The sequence below is a fragment of the Marmota marmota genome, unplaced genomic scaffold, assembly GCF_001458135.2.
Source record: "Marmota marmota marmota unplaced genomic scaffold, marMar, whole genome shotgun sequence".
Classification (NCBI taxonomy): domain Eukaryota; kingdom Metazoa; phylum Chordata; class Mammalia; order Rodentia; family Sciuridae; genus Marmota; species Marmota marmota.
Window position 1 is genome coordinate 3,459,582 of NW_026000079.1, and position 24,137 is coordinate 3,483,718.

A 24,137-nucleotide genomic window follows, 5' to 3' on the forward strand; every position below is an offset into this window, starting at 1 on the left:
TTTTTTTTTTTTTTTTCAATCTAGGAGCCAAACAATAGACAACGGAATGAGAAGCTTGGAGAAATGTTCGTTATACATTTATGCTTGTTCCTTACTACTGAAAAAACCTGCCATACTTTTTTTTTTGGCAGGGGGCCGGGTGGTTTTCTGGGTATCAACACCCCCCCCACCCCGGCCTTAAGCAGGTAAGCACGCGAGGCCAGCACTCTGAGCTACACTCCCAACACTGGGAAGTGCAAATCTAGGAACGGAGTCCTTTAAGTTCCTAAAACTTCAGCAAAAGTTGGGGAAGGCCTAAGTGTTGAATTCCCACAATTCCCAGCCGGCCAGAGATCCCGCCTCCTGTTGACGTAGAGCCTTCCGATTGGCTGCTGTGGGTGCGGACGCGCCGCTCTGGCGGTGCGGGAACCTGAGGCCTGGCGGTCGCCATGATAAACCTCGGAGCCACGGTGCTCCTTTGCTGCGTGCCTCTCTGTCGCCTCCTGTGCCTGTCACTGGCCTTGTTTGGGACCCTCGCCAACAAACTTAACGTGCCGCAGGTGTTGCTGCCCTTTGGCCGGGAGCCAGGCCGGGTGCCTTTCCTGCTGGAGGCACAGCGGGGCTGCTACATCTGGTGAGGGATGGTGGGGTCTGTCCTCACGCACCCCGTCCCTCCCAGCGAGGACGGAGCGCGGCTCCGTGAGATCCCACAGGAGCGCTGCGCGGTCGCCGGGCGTGACAGGCCCACCTTCTGCGTGGGGTGTGCCCTACCCGCGCGAGAGCTGTTGGGTCAGGAAACGGGTTGGTTCCGGGAGGGAAGGTCCCCTGCGGCTGCTCCCCACAGAGGGTCTGGAACCCCGCGGAACGAAGCGCTTTTCCTGGGTTAACCGACCGACTTTGTTCAGTCTGGAGCAGTACTGTTGGTCCCCAGTTTATGAGGAAACCGGCGCTCGAGGCCACGAAGGGTAAAGCCTCCTGGAATACCATCTGGTGTGGAGGGGAGAGCTGCCCGGGACATGAAAGTTGTCGCCCTTATTCAAGGAGCCTCGCCGGAAATTTGAGGACAAGGGGTTCTCAACTCTGGAATATTGAGTGACCTTGACTAAAGATGGAAAGACGTGATTTTGTGGTGTGAGAGAAGAACCTATTAAGTTCTGTGGTTATCCAAGCAGTGAGGGAACCCAACTAAAGTGAGCTCTAAGACACCAGAGCATTCATCCTAAATGGAGTAGATTTCCCTTTACTGTTTCTTAAAAGAAGCAATGAGGTGTTTTCCAAGAAATTCACCTTTCATTTTATGAGGAAGTAAGGGAATTAGGCTTATAAAGTGACCCAGTGTGATGTATTTCCTGACTCAGAGGCTGATGAAAGGAATCTTCCCAGAATTGAAAACTATTTCTTCCGTCCTTCCAGAAATATTAATTAATTTTTTTGGCATTTTGTGTTGAATTCACACCTCATTATTTAGCCAACTTTTCCATCTAAGATAGCAGCCCAGTTTCTAGGATTAGAAAAAATCATTTCTTAAAGTATGGGAAAGTCCTGTCTCTCAGAAATATAACATCAGTCCTGGAAATATAACATCAGTGCTATTTTTACAGATGGAGGGAAGAATTAATCTTTTTTTTTTTTTTTAAATTATATATGACAATGGAATGCATTACAATTCTTATTATACATATAGAATATAATTTTTCATATCTCTGTGTACAAAGTATATTCACACCAATTCCTGTCTTCATACATGTACTTTGGATAATAATGATCCTCACATTCCACATTTATAACCCCATGCCCTTCCTTTTCCCTCCAACCCCTCTGCCCTATCTAGAGTTCTTCCCATGCTCCCTCGCCCTATCCCACTATAAATCAGCTTCCTTATATCAGAGAAAACATTCGTCATTTGGTTATTTGGGATTGGCTAACTTTACTTAGCATTATCTTCTCTAACTCCATCGATGAATTAAATCTTATTTTAACATTGATCTTATTTTAAATTTTGAGGGAAGAATATAATTTAGGGGACACTGCACAAAAGATCACTGGGAAAAAGTCTGATCATCTCTCCCATTTTGATCCTGTGTCCCTAATCAATGTTCCTACTTTACTTATTTATTTTTTTGATACTGGGGATTGAACCCAAAGGTGCTTTGCTGCTGAACTACATTCCCAGTCCTTTTTATTTTATTTTTTATTTTGAGACAGGGTTTTGCTAAGTTGCTGAGGGTCTTGCTAAATTGCTGAGGCTGGCCTCAAACTTGCCATCCTCCTGCCTCAGTTTCCTGATTCCTGGGATTATAGGCCGGTGCCACTGTGCCCAGCAAATGTTCCTACTTTAAAGAGTGTCATTTTAGTTTGCCCGGTAGTATGTAAAATGGAAGATATATAGAAATCTCTTCAAAAAAATTAGCTTTTACCCATGTATCTTACACTCTGAAGTATTTTGTTCTGGCAGGCATTCCACCCATCATGACGCAGTAACTGTTGAGCCTTTATATGAAAATGGCACCTTATGTTCCCAAAGAGCTGTACTTATTGCTGAATCTACCCAACCCATACGCCTCAGCAGTATTATTCTTGCTCGAGAAATAGGTATGTTGAGAGCAAAAACTGTAATACTTTGGGATAGAATGGTCTGATATCTTGTATAGATGAGTAATGCAAATAGTATTACCTTCGGATAATAAGAGGTGGAAAAAGGAATGCCTGCAGTATAATCCCTGATTGTGGCATCATATCTGACTTTATTTTTCCATTTTGGTATATACAGTGTCTTTCATGGTGTCTTATACCATGGAAATGTTAATTGTTTGAATCAATATAGGGAGGAGGAAGTAATCATTCATCTAGAACCAATTTAGGTGATAGGTCTGAAGCTAGTCTAGAATGAGGGATAAGGCAATACAAAGATCAGGTGTGGTAGTGCATACCTAAAATGCCAGTTACTTGGAAGGCTGAGCCACAAGGATCACAAATTGGAGGCCAGCATGGTCAACTTGGATCCTGTCTCAGAATAAAAAATAAAAAGGGCTGGGGCGTAGCTCAGTGGTAGAGCCCCTCTAGGTTTAGTCCCCAACAAAAACTAAATCAAAAGTGGGGGTCATCAACATGAATCATCTGCATCACCGGAATCACATGAGAACTTATTAGAAACGTGAATTCTCAGGCTCTGTCTCCAGTCATCTATATCAGAAGCTCTGGGGTAGGCCTACAGGCCTGTGTTTTAATAAGCTTTCTCGGTGGTTGTTTTTATTTTTCCTTTCTTTCCCCAGATAATTCTTTTTTTCTTTTTATTTATTTACTTATTTATTTGTTTATTTTTTCAGTAATGGGAATCAAACCCAGGGCCTTGCACATGTTAGGCAAGCATGTACCACTGAGAACCACGTGCAGCCTCTCTTTATTTTTATTATTCATTTGTTTATCTAAAAATTTATTTTTACATTATTTACATATTTTGTAGTCACTGGGATTGTGTGTAGTCACTGGGATTATATATTTGTAGTCACAGTGACTACAAAGCACATACCTGGCTCCTATTTGGGTATTGAACTCAGGGGTGCTTAACCACTGTCTGGCTTTTTTTTTTTTCTAATTTTTAAATTGTATTTATTTATACAGGACCTCTTGAGCATATGCTACCACTGATTACTCTTACTACCCCTGCCCCAGGTCATTTTTATACATAATAAAGTTTGAGAAGCCCTACTGTATTCTATTTTAGGCTAGAGCTCTCAAGAAATGCTATTTTTTTTCAAATCAGGACAGGAGTCTTGGTATCCCTGCATTTCTAGCATTTCATGTCCATCTTGATAGGCTGGAAATATCTCTACAGCTTTTAAAATTCATTTATTTATATGTATTTTTTGCAGTAATAGGGATTGAACTCAGGGCATACATACAATGCTAGACAAGCATTTCATCACTGAGCTATACCCCAGCCCTTTTCTTTTATTTTGAGATATGGCCTCTTTATTTATTTATCTTTATGAGGTGATGAGGATTGAATCAGGGCCTCACATGTGCTGGGCAAGCGCTTTACCACTGAGCCCCAGCCCCAGCCCAAGATATGGTCTCTTTAAATTGCCAGTTTGGTCTCACTTGTGCACCTCCTGCTTCTGCCTCCCAAGTAGCAGGGGTCACAGGTATGTGCCACTGTCCCTGGCTATAATGCAGCATTTCCTAAAAGAATCAGTTTTAAAACAAAAATGCCTCTAGAACCTGCTCTTTTTCTTTTTCTTTCAAGTACTGGGGATTGAACTCAGGAGTGCTTTATTTACCACTGGGTAACACCCCCAGCTTCATTTTGTTGTTGTTGTTGTTGTTTTTTGTTTTGGAACAGGGTCTCAGTGTTGCCCAGGCTGGCCTCACTTGTGATCCTCCTGCCTCAGCCTCCTAGTTACTGAGATTACAGGCCTGTACCACCCAACCGAGCCTCAAAGCTACTCTTAAATTCACTTTGCAGTTAGATAAAACTAATCTCTTTTTGTTTCCAGATTGCTAGCACCACCTTTCCATCCCTTCTCTTAACTTTTTGGTTTCTAAGAGGCAAGAGTCCTCTGCTACTGTCCACCAGATTTTCTTCTAAATACCAATACTAATTCTACAAATATTGATGCTGGTCCTTTTAACATTCTCATATGTGCTATCAATGATAATTAAGTCATGACTGCTGCCTGACTGATAGAAACTGTAAGATGACATCAATTATAAGATGAATCTTAACCAAAAGAGTGGCTCAACAGTAGAGTGCCTGCCTATTCTGTGCAAAGCCCTAGCTTTGATCCCCAGCACCACAAAAAAACAAAACAAACAAACAAAAAACAGAAACAAAACAAAATCTCAACTTCATAGATGTTAAAATATATATTTAAAAAAATGAGTGTCTAAACTGGACATGGTAGCACATGCCTGTATTTTCAGTGACTCAGGAGGTTGAGCCAAAAGAATTACAAGTTCAAGGTCAGCCTGGGCAATTTAGGGAGACCCTTTTCAAAATTAATAAATAAAATTGGCTGGGAATATCACTCAGTGGCAGAGTTTCCCCAAGTTCAATCTCTAGTACGGCAAAAGAAAAATAAAAGTACTGGGCTGGGGTTGTGGCTCAGTTGTAGAGTGCTCGCCTAGCATGTGTGAGCACTGGGTTTGATCCTCAGCACTGGGTAAAAATGAGATATAGATATTGTATGTTCACCTAAAACAAAAAATAAATATATGTTTAAAAAAAAAACGAAAAAGGTACCTAAGAATCCACAAAATATGAAGAAAATTCTCAAAGATGAGTCTTTGTGACCATGTTATATGAACTAGCTACAAAGGATAGAGGGATAGAGGAGGATATAGTGATCAGTAGCAGCAGCATTGAATGGTCACTTAGCTATGTTTTTTTTTATATATTTTTTTTAGTTTTCGGTGGACACAACATCTTTATTTTTATGTGGTGTTGAAGATCGAACCCAGTGCCCCGCGCATGCCAGGCGAGCGCGTTACCACTTGAGCCACATCCTCATCCCCACGTAGCTATTTTTTAAACTACATTAATTCATGCTGATATCAAAAGATTCAGACTGGGTATGTGGTAGAGCAGCCCTGGGTTGGATCCCTAGCACCACACACATACACAAAAGATTCATTCACACAAGTACTAGGAAAAATGTCAAATATGGCTTCAATTTTAATTCATTTGACTTATAGAAAATATTCCAAAACTAAGTACATTTCAGTAACCTTTCCCTGGTGCATACCTGTAATCCCAGCAGCTCTGAAGGCTAAGGCAGGAGGATTGCAAACAAGGCCAGTCTGAGCAATTTATCAAGACCCTTTCTGAAAATACAAATAATAAAAAGGTCTGGGGATGTAGCTTAGTGGTAGAGCACCCCTGGGTTCACTCCCCATACCAAACAACAATCATCTTCCCCAATTGTACTACTAATATAATTGTTCATATAGATGACACAGACTTATAATGATAAATGCCAGTATCAATGACCTACCAGGGACATTCCTATCTGAAGGGAAATGGGCAGTCTGAAAGGGGTGAAAGACTGCATTTTCAAAGGGAAGAACATGCTCAAGAAAAACTGTTCATTCTTTTGACAAACATTCATTGAGTTACCTGCTCTTTATAAGGTACCTATGAAGGAAAAACATTAAGCATCCCATTGGTGTTTAGGCACCTCAAATCTTATTCATGAGCCAGGCTTGTAATACCAGTGACTCAGGAGGCTGAGGCAGGAGAATTGCTAATTTGAGGCCCACCTCAGCAATTTAGCAAGGCCCTGTCTCAAGATAAAAAACAAAAAGGGTTGGGAATATAGCTCAGTAATAAAGTGCCTCTGGGTTAAATCCCCAATACCAAAAAAAAAAAAAAGAAAATTTTGTTCGAGATGATTTTTGATAATGTTTGGTAAGGAAATCAAGTGGCTATGACAGATGATGATTAAAGGTAAGAGACCTGAGTTGGGCATGTTCCATGTTGTAAGAATGCTAGATTGCTAGACTTCTTTTGATTTTTTTCTTCTTTATGACTAAGTATTACCTAGATTTGAACATTCAAAATATATAGAAGATTAGGGCTGGGGTTGTGGCTCAGTGGTAGAACACTTGCCTAGCATGTGTGAGGCCCTGGGTTCAATCCCCAACACCTCATAAAACTAAACAAAATAAAGGTATTGTGTTCATCTACAACTAAAAAGAAAAAAATACAAAATATTAAAGGGTGAAATGTAAATATTTCTTCAATCCTGGTTTTCTAAGAGGCAACTTTTCTGTATCTTACCAGTAGTATTTCATGAATATATGAATATGCACTTTTTTAAGAACTAGAGGCATCAATCTTTAATAACTTACAGGCAAATGCTAAAAAATAGTTAATAATAATACAGAGAACACACACATGGCTTATAAAAAGGGCTGTGGATCTACAAATGTGAGGGAGAGATCTTGGTTTTCACACAGACACAAAAAATAAAGACTATTTTGACTGGCTGAATATGCATTTTTATAGTGGGAAATCTAGCCTTTGAGTACAGAGCACCTAGAGGAGTTTGGAGATGATGGCATAATTTTAGGTGAAAAAGTTCACATGGAGGATGAAAATATTTGGACAACTGATCAGTTTGGATAGGAAAACAGAATGGGATTTTTTTTTTTTTTTTTTTGTGCACAGCACTTGGTAAGTGTTCAGTAAGTATTTACCGTTTGACTAGTTGCAGCAGTGAGTATAATCAAGGAATTGGCCTAGGCATGGTGACACATGCTGGTGGTAATCCTGGAATGTGGGAGGCCGAGACAGGAGGATTGCAAATTTGAAGCCAACCTCAACAATTTAGTAAGACCCTCAGCAACTTAGTGAAAACTTGTCTCAAAATAAAAAATAAAAAGTGCTAGGAGGGCTGGGGGTGTGGCTCAAGTGGTAGCACTCTCTCCTGGCATGCGCGGGGCGCTGGGTTCAATCCTCAGCAACCCAAAAATAAAATAAAAATGTTGTGTCCAACAAAAACTAAAAAATAAATAAATAAATAAAAAAGGGCTAGGAATGTGGCTCAGTGGTAAAGTGTCCTGGTAAATCCCCATTATATAAAACCAAAACCCAAACCAACCAACCAAACAAACAAACAAAAAAAGGAGTTGATTTGGAAGCTGGAGTAAGTATAGAGGTTAGGAAAGACAGAAGTTTATAGTTTCTGCTCCCTCTTTTTGTTTATGGTTCTATGTTCCTTTGGTTCTCTCATTCTGGTTTCATTCTCTTATTTTTTTGTGGTCTTCTTTTTTCATCTCCCTAGATCAGTTCTCCTTTTTTCTATCACATTTTTCTTTCTTTCTTTCTTTTTTACACAGTACCTTTATTTATTTATTTTTGTATGGTGCTGAGGATCCATCCCAGTGCCTCAGACATGTGAGGCAAGCACTCTACCACTGAGCCACAACCCCAGCCCAGTTGTTTTTCTTTCTTATTACACAACTCCAGTATGGACCTGAAGTGTACTTCAGAATTATGGACCTGTAAAATGTTTGTTATTTTATTTAATAAAGTTATTTGTTTACTTTTCACTTTAAAAGCAAGTAAGTTAAATGAAAATTTTCCTAATCACTCAAAATTTACTTGTAAGTCATCCAAAGTAATTGTTTTTTTCTTTAGGATCCATGGCCTTGTATTAAAAAGCTTCCTGCAATTGAAATAGTCAGATGAGTAGGCATTATGTGCACAAGGTTTTTCATATTTTTATGTAAGGTCATGGCAGCTTTTGTTCTCTCATTGCCATGTACATTTCTCCACTGAAGAAAGGGATTTAATTTCCATTTATTGCTAGATTATCTAGTGCCTAATTATCTAAGCTCGCCCTTCCTCCCTCCCGCCCTTCCTTCCTTCCTTTGCCATACCTGGTATACTTCCTTAATGGCATCTGCCAGCAGACCCTGTGAGATTTCAACTTCTCTTGGCTTTTGTCCATTGATTCCATGTTTTGGTTTTTAATTCTTTTAATTCAGGTTTTGTTTTTCATTTAAACATTAATCAAGTAGAAGATTATTTTTATTTTAAAATAATTTTAGAGTTAGAGAAAAAGATGAAGATAGTACACAGAGTTTTCATATATCTTAACCCAGTTTTTACTAATGTTCCATTAGTGACCTGTTTTTACTCTAGGAGTCCATGTAAGATACTACATTACTCAGGTAACTTGTCGTGTTTCCTCAATCTCCTCTGATCTGTAACAATTTCTTGGTCACTTTTGACACTTTAAGGTCTGTTGGTCAGGTGTTTTATATAATAACTCTCCATTTTAGTTTGTCTGATGTTTTGTCTAGGTTATGGATTTTTTTGGGGAAAATATCCAGATGTGAAGAGCCCTTCTTGCTTCATTATATTAAGGAGTATATGATATCAACATGAGTTGCCACTGGTGATCTGAACTTTGATCTCTTAGTTAAGGTGGTGTCTCTTAGGTTTCCCCACTATAAAGTTTCCATTTTCCCCTTCCCATACTCTATTAATTAAAAATAATCACTAAGCTGGGAATACTGGCACATGCCTGTAGTGCCGACTCCTTGAGAGATGAGCAGGAGGATCTCTTGAGCCCACAATTTCCAGATCAGCATGGGTAACTTAGTGAGACCATATCTCAAAAAAGAAAGTAAAGTGATCACTAAATGCAGCCCACAGTAAAAGAAGGGAGAACTAAGCTTCACCTTCATATATTCACTGCCACAGTTTTAGGGAAGATACTTAGATATATTTTGTTTCTACTTAGGGTTTTACCTTCTCATTTTTAGCATTTATCCATGAATTTTATTATTGTGTGTTCTGATGGAATTTTCTATTCCCCTTATTCTTTCTGTATTTATTAACTGGTATTCTTCTGGTTGTTTTGTTGTTGTTGTTTTGTTTTTGCTGGGGGTGGGGGTAATGAGGATTGAATCCAATAGCACTTTACTACTGAGCTACATCCCCAGCCCTTTTTATTTTATTTCATTTTTGAGATAGGATCTAAATTGCTAAGTCTGGCTTGGAACTTGCTATCCTCTTGCCTCCGCCTCATGAGTAGCTGGGATTACAGGCATATGCACCAGGTCTTAACTAGTGCTTTTCTGAAAGAAAGATGTCTTACATCTCATGAATAATTTATGTTATTCCTTTATTTATTATTTACATCAGTATGATTCATGGATATTTATTTTATTTGGGGGGTTATCATGCAATGCTTCATAAGTTATTTTGTTACTCTATTTTTTCCAACTGAGACCTCTTTCAGCTTAGCTCCTGTGTCCTTTGAACTTGCCCCTATCTTTTATTTTGTTATTTATTATTAAATATTTCCTTTTTAACTCTACAAGATGAATTAGATTCATCTTCTATTTTCCATGAGTAACCATTTCCTCAGAGAGTTATGGTTCATTTTGTTAAAGAATTATATTTAGAAACCAAGATCTGGACATAAGTGTGCCTATTGCTACCGAAATGTCACTCCTAGGTCCTCTCAGCAGACAGAACTAGGAAATATATGTATGTGTACTAACCTCTATATACACACATATCTACATTTATTTCCCTATCTTTCTGCATATCTCATCCTGTACCACAGAATTCATTCTAGCCTTCCCCTCTTGCTTATTTGCAACTTCTTTCTCAGGGAGAAAGGGAGAAACCTCGCCTTCCTTACCTACAGCATATTTACTTATTTGTTCAGCCATAGGGTATATAGAAAAGTAATTTCAGGATGATTAATCCAGTTTTTAATGTTGCTTGTGAAAGAACTATACCATTTCCTGAAATAAGTCTATTTTGATAAACCTTAGCCTTTCTTGAGGGGCATTTGCCTATGTTATCTGATTAACATTTTCCTTTGATTTTTTTTAATATTTATTTTTTGTTATAAGTGGACACAATATCTTTATTTGTATGTGGTGCTGAGGATCGAACCCAGTGCCTCACACATGCTAGGTGAGCACTCTACCTCTGAACCACAACCTCAGCCCTTCCTTTGATTTTAAAATTCAAAAAGCAGGCATATGTTAGGGACAGAGTTTGCCCCTGATATGTATTAGTAATTGTATAGTCTAGTGATAGTTATCTTGTTTTTTGTTTCTTGTGAATGAGGCTGAAACTAAAAATGTATAGTTAAAACAGCAGAATGAGGCAACCATGATAATTCTCAAATACATGGTAATTTCAATCTGGAGGGAGCATTGTTCAAATATAGCAGTAAAAACAGTTTTTATTTCATCCTTGTTTTGTTTTGTACTCTTTTAATTAGTGTTTCAGAGTTTCATTATGAGTATAATGACTGGAACCCTAATTGGTCTAATGTAGGTCTCAGGCTTTTTAATCTCATGGTCCAGAAAAAAAAATGAGAGAAAAAAAAGAGGTATATTGCTAGAACTGATATATGGTTGCCAATATTCTACTTTACTAAATAAATACATTTTAAGCCTACTAACATTTTCACTTCATAAAAAATTACCACCTAAAAAGATAAGGATAAAGTATATATGCCTTTAAAGTAATGTATACAACTAATTAATAGTGTGATTAAGCATAATTTAATTTTCTTACTTTTTTTTTTTTTTTGGTACTGGGGATTGAACCCAAGGAGACTCAACTACCCAGCCACATCCCAAGCCCTTCTTTTTTTTTTTTTTTTTTTAAGAGAGAGAGAGAATTTTAATATTTATTTTTTAGTTTTCAGTGGACACAACATCTTTCTTTGTATATGTGCTAACCCGGGCTGCACGCATGCCAGGCGAGCGCGCTACCACTTGAGCCACATCCCCAGCCCCCAAGCCCTTCTTTATATTTTATTTAGAGACAGGGTCTTGCTAAGTTGCTTAGGGCCTCACTAAATTGCTGAGGCTGGCTTTGAATTTGCGATCCTCCTATCTCAGCCTCCCAAGTAGCTGGGATTACAGGCATGTGCCACCACTCCCTGCTATTACTCACTATTTTAAAACTCTATTTTTCTAATTTTTTCATGAATGAAAACATCATTATAAATCAGTGGTTTATGTCTTTAATTATCAACAGAAATTCTTAGATCCTGTCATTATGCCATTTTCTTCTGTATGTAAAAGTGTCCGTCACAGTCTTCTTTTCTTATAAACTTTAGAATATGCTTTGAGTATTGGAAACATTTAAAACATTAATGACTTACTGAATTAAATACTCATTTCTTTTGATACATTGAAGTGACTGATCATGAACTACGCTGTGATGTTAAGGTTGATGTGATAGACAGCATTGAAATTGTATCTCGGACCCGGGAACTCTATGTAGATGATTCACCTCTGGAACTGATGGTGAGGGCATTGGATGCTGAAGGTAAAGAACCTCAGAGGATTCAACCAAATTACCTAAAATAAAATAATATTCTTTTAAGTATAGCTCATGGAGACAGGAGCTTGAGTGATAAAAATAGATTGGAAATAAGACTTATTTTCCCATTTGGAGCTCATGTAGATAAGGAATTAATGATTCTGAGTATGTTCATGTATTAGCTACATTCTCGCATAAACCATCCTATTAATTATCTCTGAACTTTTCTTAAATATCTAAATTCTGCTGCTGAGCTTCTGTTGATGGTCTCTCTAGATGTGGGTGTGGTGGCACATGCCTATAATCCTAATGACTGGGAGCTGAGGCAGGAGGATTGCAAGTTCAAGGCCAGCCTGGGCTACTTAATGAGACACTGTCTTTAAAAAAATAAAATAGACTGGGGATGTTACTCAGTGGTTGAATGCCCCTGGGTTCAATACCCAGTACCAAAAAAGAACACTTTGAATTTTTCTGTGGTGTTTTCTTTTATCTTTTAATGCTAGGGATCATAAACCAGGACCTTCACACCAGCTCTACCACTGAACAACATCCCCAGCCCTGTTAGCTCTACTTTTTGATCAGTCTACTTCTTATAGGCCAGGAGGATTAAATGTAAATTTGTGAAAAAGTTTGATATTTAAGTTAGTCTTTCTTGAAACTGATTTTATATTGCTTTAGATACACTATACTAATACTATAATATGGTATTAAAAACATTTAGGGCTAAAGATATAGTTCAGTGATAGAGTGCTTGCTTAGCATGCCCAAGGCCTGCTTATTATGCATGAGTCCCTGGGTTTCCTCCCCAGCATTGAAAAAAAACTAATTTTATTACCACTTTCTTTTTAAACTATTTAGTAAAGAGTATTTTAAAATTTTTATTTATTACTAAGAATTGAACTCAGGGGCACTTAACCACTGAGACACATATCCAGCCCTCTTTTACTTTTATAAATTTTGAGACAGGATCTCGCTGAGTTGCTTAGGGTCTTGCTAAATTGCTGAAGCAGGCTTTGAACTTGCAATCCTCCTGCCTCAGCCTCCCAGCCTCTGGGATTACAGATGTACACCACTGCATTGGCAAGAGTAATTTTTTTTTTTAATCTGAAAAATGAAATATTCTGCAATCTAGTTCTTATAAAAATTTGAAATCAGAATTAAGGATGCTGGTAAACCATCAGGTAGGTAGATATAGGGTAACCTTTCTGTAAAAAGAATGCAGCATAATGTCAACTGGAACTTAATCAACTGAGACCTGTTTATTTTCTTGCTGTATAAGAAAGCTTATACAGCAGCACTTACATTGTTTGTGTAGGGATCTTCCTCAGATATGTGTGCTTCAATTCATTAATCCTTTTATTTGTTATTTAGAAGGCATAAAAATAGCATTTTAGTTAGGTTTTCTTTTCTTGTTCAAGATGCCTGAACATTTTTGAATATGTGATTCTATCTTGTCTGCATTTGGCTTGCTCTACAGGAAATACTTTTAGTAGTTTGGCAGGGATGATGTTTGAGTGGAGCATTGCCCAGGATAACGACCCAGCAAGAGAGGAACGGTCTAGCAAAATTAGGTAAACTTGAAACCAACATAAATCATCTCACTTTGAAGGAGACATCTGCCATTGGGTGGCACACTGAACAGTAACTATTTGTGTGAATCTTGATAATCCACTGTCTGGACTTTTTTGAAACAAATAAATTGACTAGGGAAAATGTCTTTGACAAAAGGATGTATAGTATACGTAGGTATACCTTTATTATGGCTTAATTTGAGCCACTGTAGAGGATTCCCTCTGTGAGCTCAGGACTATATAATGATTTGAGTCAGGTGTATCTCCTGGCAGTTTTGTTGTTCAAGTTATTTTCATGTGCTGAAATAGAGTAAGATAATGGTATGAAATTTTATATTCAGTACCAAAGAATAGATCCCTGACAACCCAAATTTTAGTTATACAACAATTTTAGCCATAGTCACAAATATTTTTCATAGTCAGAAATTTTAAAACTTTCTATACTGTATAGACATTAAAGAGACTGTGTTTAAAATCTCTTAAGACTTTTGGAAGACGGTATTGTTTGATTCTGCTGAAAGCAAATCTTATATTATGTCTTTAGGATTCTGAAATTCTCTGAAGCAGAATATTCTCCTCCACACTATATAGCTGAGATGGAAAATGAAGAGAAACAAGGAGATGTGATTTTGGTGTCTGGAATTAGGACTGGTGCTGCTATTGTAAAAGTTAGAATTTATGAACAATTCTATAAGGTAAAAAGTTTGTGCCATATACTTTTTTTCTGATAATCTTGCCTATGGAGATATAGTTGCTTATGCTTATCTATGATAACCTGATAAGAAACCTAACCTGAGTATGATTTGGGCCAGTAGTTTAATCATTTAATTGGAAAAGTCATTTGAAGAGAATAAACTTAAAAAAAATTTGTATTCCTCAAACATTTTAGAGTATTACTTAATTATAATTTCAAATATGCCTGGCATTTTCTCTTAAAACATTCTCAATAATATATATTAGCTATTTATAATTGTAAATATGATAGCATTTTATTTACCAATCCTTTGATATAGGTCCAAAGCCTTTCTTCAGCCATAAATTCACTGTTTAGAAACCTACTTACTTTTTCTTACATAAACCTCAGTTTCTAGTTTCATTTTCTTCTATGATCAAGTGAAAATTCAGACATGTGATGCACTCAGAGTGTAGACTTCTATAACTTTCAAGGATTTCTGCCCCAATTCTTCACTTTTCTAACCCACATCTAATTTGATAGCACTTATTAGCCGCTTGCCTTTAACTTCTTTTCAAAACATTTCATTTTTTTTTGTAAAAACAACAGCTCTCTTTTCACATCCATGCTTTTTATTTTATTTTTTTATTTTTTTAAATATTTATTTATTTATTTTAGTTATTGGCGGACACAACATCTTTGTTTGTATGTGGTGCTGAGGATTGAACCCGGGTCGCATGCATGCCAGGCGAGCGCGCTACCGCTTGAGCCACATCCCCAGCCCCATGCTTTTTATTTTAATGTATATAAATTTACAGTTATATCTGCAGAAATAAGTTTGAAAAAAACAAATGCCTTTTGGTAAGCATTTATTTCATAAGGCAGAAATACAAGTGGTAGAGATCCTAGAGAGCAGCCCAACCACCTGGTGTTGGGTTAAGTCTTCCCAAGAATCAGTCGATCAACAGGGAGTAGAAAGTGATGTGATGTGCATGGCAGTCAACTAGAGGTTGGCTATAAGAACTTCTGCTGCATATCGACCGACAGGTCTTACCTTTCTTTACTTTGGCATAACTTGCCTATTTGCCTATTTCTTTTTTAGAAGTGTTTTCATTTTTTAATAGTCTGAGTGACTTAAAACATCATTACAATAGTAAGATTCATGGTCACTTTTCAGGCTAATGAAATTATACTTGTGATTTTGAAAGCATTTAAAAATCTTTATTTAAAAACTTTAAAGAAACATATATGAAGTGAACTTTTTAAAAAAAATTTTTGGGGGGTTGTAGATGGACACAATACCTTCATCTTATTTATTTTTATATGGTGCTAAGGATCAAACCCAGTGCCTCCCACGTGCCAGGCAAGTGCTCTACCACTGAGTCACAACCCCAGCCCCAGGAAGTGAGCTTTTAACAAGGAAGATGGCCTTGAGGATTTTACCTATGGAAACTGTTCTTTTCCTTCCTCTTTTAGAAAGTGGCAGCAGCACTGATACGTCTGCTTGTTTTGGAAAATATATTTCTTATACCATCCCATGATATTTATCTCTTAGTAGGAGCATATATTAAATACCAAGTTGCAAAAATGGTTCAGGGAAGAATGACAGGTAAGTTTATTTATCTTTTCCTGTGACTCACATTTCTCAGATCCTTTCTGCAGATGACAAAACAACTACCCCACATTATATATGAAAAATATTTCCTTGTATTTCTTAGATTGTGTGATAAAGTACTTTGTAATTGCTGTACTTGAACTACTACTGAATAGAGATAGGCCTCGTATCTTGAATAGGTACATGCCAGGCTATTCCTGGCAGTTCATTAGTTTTTTAAAAATAATTTTAGTTGTAGATGGATACAATATGTTTATTTTGTTTAGTTTTTTTTAATGTGGTGCTGGGTATTGAACCCAGTGCCTCATGCATGCAAGTGCTCTACCAATGAGCCACAACCCCAGCCCAGTTTTAAAAACATTTTTTTAGTTATTGATAGACCTTTATTTTATTACTTATATGTGATGCTGAGAATCGAACTCAGTGCCTCACACATGCCAGGCAAGTGCACTACTGCAGAGCTACAGCCCCAGCCCCTAGTTTATTAGTTTTTAAGAATGCAAACAATACCGTTGGGTGAGGTGGCACTAAGTTGCCTGGGCTGGAGGATCAAAAGTTTGAGGGCAGCCTAGGCAACTTGGTGAGATCCTCAAAATATAAAGGGCTGGGTATACAGCTCAGTGGTGGAGTGTCCCTGGGCTTAATCTCCATTACCAAAAAAAAAAAAAAAAGAAGAAGAAGAAGAAGAAGAATACAAACAATACCAATAATCAATTGGAATTGGTAGTACTCCCAATCAAATGGCTACCTGTAGAAATTCATCATTGTGGGGAAAAATCAGAAGAAGAACACCCTTAAAAAGGCCTGTTTTCTGGGCTGGAGTTGTGGCTCAGTGGTAGAGCACTTGCCTCACACATGTAAGGCACTGGGTTTGATTCTCAGCATAACATATAAGTAAATGAATAAAATAAATGTTCATCAACAACTAAAAAAATATTTTAAAAAAAGGCCTGTTTCCTGATTTTCCTCTTACAACCCAGTGCTACACCATTATTCTCTACAGTAGCTCTGTCATTACATTTATATGTCTTTTATGTCTTACAGAGGTGAAATTTCCCCTGGAACATTATATACTGGAATTGCAAGACCATAGATTTACACGTAATGGGTCTCTTTCTGGGAAAGTGGCTTTACTGGATGAGAGAACAGCCACGGTGACTGCCCTCCGACTAGGCCAAACTAATCTTGTCTTTGTTCACAAAAGTATCCTTTTCTTTTGTTCAAGTTTATCTGCCAATCTAACTTTCCTGAGCATACTAGATATGTTCCTTGGTAAAGAGTTTATTAAGATTGATTATAATATACTGCTTATCTTTCTTTCTTTTGTGGTGCTAGGGATTGAACTGAGGGTTTTCTGCATACTAAGCAACTCACTGTTTTTCTATGTGTTTCAATTATTTTTTTAACAAAGAACTGTTTTTGTCTTAATTTCTAACAAATGAGAGATAAGAAAAGGAGAGTAGTTGGAACTTGGGATCTGTTGACTTCAATGCTTATTTGTATCCTCCATCGATTAAAATTGGGAGACTGGGGATAATGGAGTTTGGAGGAACATATATGAGTTTTGTTTAATTTTTCCTTTCCTATTTTTACATGATAATTGTGAAAAGATGGTATTGTCCATAGAAGATATTTAATTAAGATTTTAAACATTTGAGTTGAGAGTAATTTTAAAATTCACTAAAACTACTCTGTAAGGATTGAACAAAGAGAGATTCAAGGAGCTCTAATATAGTTAAGGAAAACAAAACAGAATGAAGATTTAAATTTAAAAAAATACATAAATATGATTTGGACTTCATTTTTTTCAGTGTTTAATTTGGAAGTATTTCCTATTTTTAAATATTTCAATCTAAAAAGAATTACTTCACACAATAAATATCAGTTATATTTCTACTGTATGCTCCACAATGTTCAAAACACTGAGGATACAGACTGCTATTTTACCCAGGATAGTTAGGGAAGTCCTCTCTGATAAGGTCACATTGGAGTAATGAGCCTTGCAGATATCTGGGTGAAAGATCTCCAGGAAGGGGAAATAGCAGTTGCAAAGGTTCTGAAGCAGAACTATGTTTGGTATGCTTACAGAAACATGAGGAATAAAATAAGGCTACACTGAAGTGAATCAGGGGAAAGTAGCAGAAGAGGTGATAGAGTAGGGGAGGGATAGATTATGTAGGGCCGAGTAGGCTTACTCTCAGTAAGAGTCTACCAAACTGGACAGATACAGCACTTGTAGAATGTGATAGATGTTTTTATTATTTGTCTGATCCATATTGAAGAGAGTTATTGACCCAAAGTTGTTTGTTCTTTAGTGTTTTTTAAGGTGCCTAGGATATTTGTCAACAAACACAAAATAAACTAAGTCATTCAGTATATGTTGAGCCCTACCTATGTGTCAGGCACATCCATGAAAATCCCTAGGCAAACCTAATTTTTTTCCATATTCTAGTCTGTATAGTTACTTATTACAAAGTAGCAAATATTAAAATACATTATACTTGACTATTTATGTCTTTCTTGAGCAAGTGGATGGTGACTATTCATAATTTGTCTAGCACCTGTTAAAAAGAGAGAGAGAAAGAAAGAAAGAAAAGGAAAGAAGAAAGAGCAGGGTGCAGTGTCACACGCCTGGCATGTCACATCACAGGCATGTGACAGGATGGGAGACTGAGGTAGGATGATCACAAATTCGAGGCCAGTCTCGGCAACTTAGTGGAGCCCTAAGCAACTTGGCAAGACCCTGTCTCAAAATCAAAAAATAAAAAAGGCTGGAAATGTGGCTCAGGTATAAAGCACTTCTAGGTTAAAGCACTCAGTACTGCAATTAATCAATAAAATAAAATGTAGAAAAACCAGGAGAGAGGAGTTTCACCAAGTGAGGACCTTAAAAAGAGGAGACTGTGTGAAATCCGATGGAGATATTAAGTAAGGTTATATTCAGTACAAGGTCCCAGGGCACCTTGTCAATTAAAACACAATGGCATTGAAAACAAAAAGAAAAATGAGGTAGAAGATTGGAAAAGACCTAAAAATAACTTTTTTAAAATAGGAGAAATTTGACCATGGCAAAGATATTGAGAAATGAGAGCCAGTTGATGGAGCAAGTTTTCTGACAGGCAAGAGAAAATTAATTTTAGGGTAGGATTAACTTGAAGGTAGAATATTTTATTTGATGGAGGAATAAATTGGTTTAGAGAATTGTGGAGATGTTTCATCTGCAAAATGAAGGGAATATTGTATTTCTGAATTTCCTTATTTTACAAGCATTGTATTCACATATCAGAACCAAGTCTAGTTTGGCACCTAGTTACCTATCCAATCTTTATTTTCTTTCTTTCTTTCTTTTTTTATTTAATTTTTCTTTTTTTTATTTGTTTTAATTAGTTACACAGGATAGTACAATGATCTTGACATATTATACATTTGAATCAGATGGGGTATAATTTCTCATTTTCCTGAGTGTACAGGGTTTTTTTTACATATATATGTAAAATATATATAATATGTTGTGGATGGACGCAATACCTTTATTTACTTTTTTTAATGTGGTGCTGAGGATCGAACCCAGTGTCTCACATGTGCTAGGCAAGCGCCGTACCACTGAGCCCCAGCCCCAATCTTTATTTTTTTAATTCTTCTTCTTATTATTATTATTTTTTGATACCAGAGATTGAGCCCAGAGACACTCAACCACTGAGCCACATTTCAGCCCTTTTTAATTTTTAATTTTAATTTTTATTTTGAGACAGGGTCTTGTTTAGAGCCTTACTAAGTTGCTAAAGCTGGCTATGAATTCACGATCCTCCTGCTGTAGCCTCCCAAGATTCTGGGATGAAAGGCATGCCACCTTGCCTGGTGCCTATACAATCTTTAGAAAAGTTACTTTAATTAATAGCTTAAAATATTCTTTAACGGGCTGGGGATGTGGCTCAAGCGGTAGCGCGCTCAATCCTCAGCACCACATACAAACAAAGATGTTGTATCTGCCGAAAACTAAAAAATAAATATTAAAAATTCTCTCTCTCTCTCTTTCTCTTTAAAAAAATAAAACTGTGTCCTTGCCAATCTTTTTAAAAAATATATTCTTTAACATGTTAATTTTATCTGTTTATCCATGTATAGGTTAGATAGTCTTCATAGCTCATTTGGAGTATATGAAGCAGCTGTAAAAATTTGATCTCATACTAAATATTATTTTACTTTTATTATCTCTGTAAAATATAAAAATAAATTATAACCTAGTCCATGACTGAATTAATACAACTTCTAAATTAGTATACTTTGAATTAGCGAGTGTTTAGTCATCTTAGGTACCTATTTCTCAAAGCAGAATAATTTCTTATTGGCTTTTAGATGTAATGTGTTTTTTTTAACATTTCTTTTTTTTTAAATATTTAATTTTTTTAGGTGTAGATGGACACAACACAATGCCTTTATTTTTTTATGTGGTGCTGAGGATCAAACCTGGATCCCGCCCATGCTAGGCAAGCTCTCGACCACTGAGCCACAATCCCACCCCCTGTAATGTGGTTTTTTAAAAATATTTTTTTAGTTGTGGATGAACCTTTATTTATTTATTTATTTTATTTATTTATATGTGATGCTGAGAATCAAACCCAGTGCCTTATACATGTGAGGCAAGCGCTCCACCACTGAGCCACAGTGTAATAATGTTTTTGAGAGGGAAGCATGTTCCTAATTAGATTGCATATTGACTGATATTAGAATAAATTTATACTTCTGCTATAATTTTTTTGTGGGGGGATTGCATGGGGGGTCCTGAGGATTGATCCCAGGATTACTTTACCACCAAGCTACATCTGCAGCCCTTTTTATTTTGAGAAATGATCTAAGTTGCTGCAGCTGGCCTTGAACTTGTGATCCTTCTACCTTAGCCTCCTCAGTTACTGGGATTAGAGGTGTGTGCCACCATGCTAGAAGTACCTCTGCTATAATGTAGCTGAAGGGGAAATGAGTAACATGATATATAAGTGACCTACAAGTATATGATGGCAAAGAGAAAAGATTTGCAGACAATGATTTTGAAACTACCTGCAGAGCTCTATGCATGTTGCTGGGTAGCAAGTTGTGTATCTCCCCCCACCTATATCACCGCTGTTTTTCTCTTGAGCCAAAAGGTCTCTTCCTCCCGTATGGTGCCACCTGTCTTGAATTTCATATTGGACTCCTATGTAAGAATTTATTTGGAGAAAGAGTTCTTCAGCTAAATGAATTTTAAAAAACACAGAGCATAATCTTTCTCCAATTCCACCCACTTCAAGGTTGAAGATCAAGAATACCTAACTCCTGCGATGACTGAGTATCCCACAGATTTTTCTCAGAAGTGTACACATTTAAATTTTGGATTTCTGAAGGAAATAAAAGACAAAATTTTTGTTGTGTGTTTATTATTCTTTGCTTTGGTAGCTTACCTTTTAATTTTTATCCAACTCTGGTCCACATGATTTCCTTAAGCAAAAATTAAGATGTCCATATGCGATCTGTGTCTGGACTCCCAAATTGCACTATATATGTTGTAGAGCCTGGATTTTTAGGTATTTTTAGATAATGGTTTTCAGAAAGTTTAATAATTTATTTTTTTACAGAAAAAAATCTTTATTTTTTTATAATTTTTATTGTTGGTTGTAAGTTTAATAATTTAAATGATTTTACTAAAATGAGTGCATTAAAAATTAGAGACCTTAGAGGTCTCAGTCTTTGTTTTGGGACCTAACTAACTTCAAATTCAACTTTACTTGGACATGTTTTGATTAATTGTTCTGGTTAAATTCTATCTGCAAGAGGGAAACATCTTGAAACAGAAATGATCTGAAATCTTCATAATACAATCTTTGGGTTAGGAAAAGAGACTTATGCAAGGGAAAAGGCTGGGCATGGTGGCACATGCCTGTAATCCCAGCAGTTTGGGAGGCTGAGGCAGGAGGATTGCAGATGTGAAGCTAGCCTCAGCAATTTGGCGAGGCTGTAAGCAACCTAGTGAAACCCTGTCTCAAAAAATTAAAAGGGCTGGGGCTGAGGCTCAGTAGTTGAGTGCCCTTGGGTTCAATCCATGATACCAAAAATAAAGAAAGAAAGAAACAGACAGGGTGGGGGCAGAAAGAAAGAAAGAGACGGAAAGAAAAGAAAGAAAGAAAGGAAGGAAGGAAGGAAAAGGAAAGGGAGGAAGGGAGGGAGGGAGGGAGGGAGGAAGGAAGGAAGGAAGGAAGGAAAGAAAGAAAGAAATCAGGAAGGAGATCTTAATGTCCTTAGGCTCTTGAAACAGAGTCTGACTGAAAGAAGCTAGAACTGTCTGGCACATTTTGAATGAGCCTTAATTGTGGTTTGAGCTGTCTATATATATAAGTGACAGTGCTTCTTTATACTTGATATAAGCTAAGTTAAACCATGATTGTTGGAACCCTATTTTCTTTTTTTATGTGGTGCTGGGGATGGAACCCAGTGTCTCACTGGGTAGAGCAAGTGCTCTATCTCTGAGCCAGACCTCAGCCCTTGGAACCTTATGTTGTTATAAAGTTTGAGAGAAGAAACTGAAAGATTTGCTTTGGAAACCTCTCTATTAGCAAGTTTTTGTCTTTTAAAATTTGTTTGTTATTTCATTTTAGAAACATGTTGGCTTCTTCTAATACTTTTGTTTCTTGATTTGTATATAGGATTCACCGTCTACCCTGGAGACCGATGGAGTCTAGAGGTGGGACAGGTGTATGTTATTACAATAGAAGTGTTTGATAGAAGCAGCACAAAGGTCTATATTTCAGATGTGAGTTTCTTTTAGATCTTTCTAGTTCCTTTTGTGGATAATTCTTTGAAGGGGCCATCTTTCTGATTAGAAGTTCCTCTTTTTTCCTTTGTTTCCAGACTTTACCTTTGGGAATTCTAGTTACTAGGTTGTTATTATCATTAGAATAACATGATAATATCATAATAACATAATAACCAACTAGTGCTGTCCTTGAGGAATGCTAAACCAGAAGTAAAAAATATAATTCAGTCAGAATTATGGGAAAGAGTTGAAGAGAGCACCAGCGGGAGCACTCTGGAGGAGCTCCTTGCTCTATTCTCCCTTTAGAGATGGTTACCTCAGTTTTGTAGTAGTGAGAGGCATCAGGTGTTGTACTTAAGCTCCAGGGTCTTTATTTTCCTCCCCTGAGAACTACCAACTAGTGGTAACATTTACATAGTTTTGATTCCTCCTGTTCATGATACTTGCTACTAATGAAATACTTCAAAAACTAATACCATTTTAAAATTACATCTTCCCGACTTAGAATTTCCATGGGGAAAGCAAAGGTTTTGTTCTTCTTCTTTTTATCCCTTGAATGCATAGCAACAGTTTTGTATATATTTTGGAATTAAAATGGCTTTGGGGAAAGAACATATCTTCAGGTTTGTGTTGCTGTTGTGCTGATTTCAGAATCTCAGGATTACATATGGTTTTCTAGAGGAGTACTTTAAAGAACAACTAACCACTGTGAATGGATCTTACCATGTAGTAAAAGCCTTGAAGGATGGTGTGGTGGTGATAAATGCATCCCTGACTTCCATCGTTCATCAGGTAGGAAGTAAAAGGATGTTCTTTGTATCCTAAAAATGTTGAATAGGGTTAGTTGACTTGATTTACAAGCAGATACAAGACATACCGTTTTTTAGATTTTAAAAAATTAAAAAAAAATTTCCTAAATAGTACACTTAACAGTGTACATTCGTACAATTTCCTGTTCAAATCTTTGTTGTTGTCCATAATGTGTGTTTGTCTTCATTGTGTATACATCATTTAGGGTTACTTTAAAAATTATTTTATATGTGTATTTCTCTATGTCATCAAGTACTATATGGAGTACTTTATTCTAAAAATACAAATGGTCAATGTGCCATTTTATTTAGCTCTGTCCCCAACATTGAGCTTTTATTTTATTTCCTATATTTTACTATTGTAAATGGCATACCTAAATATTTTTGTACATTTTTTCTCATTTTGCTTAATTTCCATATGGCATAATACCAGAAATGGAGGCATTACTGGATAAATATATGAGAAATTAATCCATTTTAATGCCTTTATAGAAGTTCCCTGATTTGGGGGGTGAGTACTGGGGATTGAACCCAGGGCACTCTACCACTGAGCTATATTACCAGCCCTTTTTATTTTGGGGTGAGGGTCTCCAGACCTGGCCTCAAACTTGTCACTCTCCTGCCTCAGCTTCCTGAGTTACTGGGATTACAGGCGTGTGCGACAGTGCACGATTTAAAGTATCCTGATTTTTTTAATACTTTTTTTTTTAGTTGTAGTTGGACACAATACCTTTATTTATTTATTTGTTAATATTTATTGTTTAGTTATAATTGGACATAATACCTTTATTTTGTTTACTTATTTTTATGTGGTGCTGAGGATAGAACCCAGCGCCTCGCACCTGCTAGGCGAGCTTTTTTTTTTTTTTTTTTTTTTTTTTTTTTTTTTTTTTTTTT

The 24,137-nt window shown here is 36.8% G+C and overlaps 1 protein-coding gene across 1 annotated transcript in view; it reads left to right on the forward strand.

Annotated features, from left to right (window-relative positions):
- The first annotated feature begins 32 nt into the window (after positions 1-32).
- The window catches only part of Nup210l (nucleoporin 210 like), a 105,220-nt gene continuing 81,115 nt past the window's right edge, over positions 33-24,137 (forward strand). The window contains exons 1-10 of the mRNA XM_015502657.2: positions 33-613; positions 2,435-2,571; positions 11,663-11,794; positions 13,266-13,359; positions 13,904-14,054; positions 15,509-15,641; positions 16,692-16,850; positions 21,137-21,205; positions 22,322-22,428; positions 23,083-23,223. Coding sequence (XP_015358143.1) covers positions 429-613; positions 2,435-2,571; positions 11,663-11,794; positions 13,266-13,359; positions 13,904-14,054; positions 15,509-15,641; positions 16,692-16,850; positions 21,137-21,205; positions 22,322-22,428; positions 23,083-23,223 — 1,308 coding nt within the window. The 5' untranslated portion in view covers positions 33-428. The remainder of the gene's footprint in view (positions 614-2,434; positions 2,572-11,662; positions 11,795-13,265; positions 13,360-13,903; positions 14,055-15,508; positions 15,642-16,691; positions 16,851-21,136; positions 21,206-22,321; positions 22,429-23,082; positions 23,224-24,137) is intronic.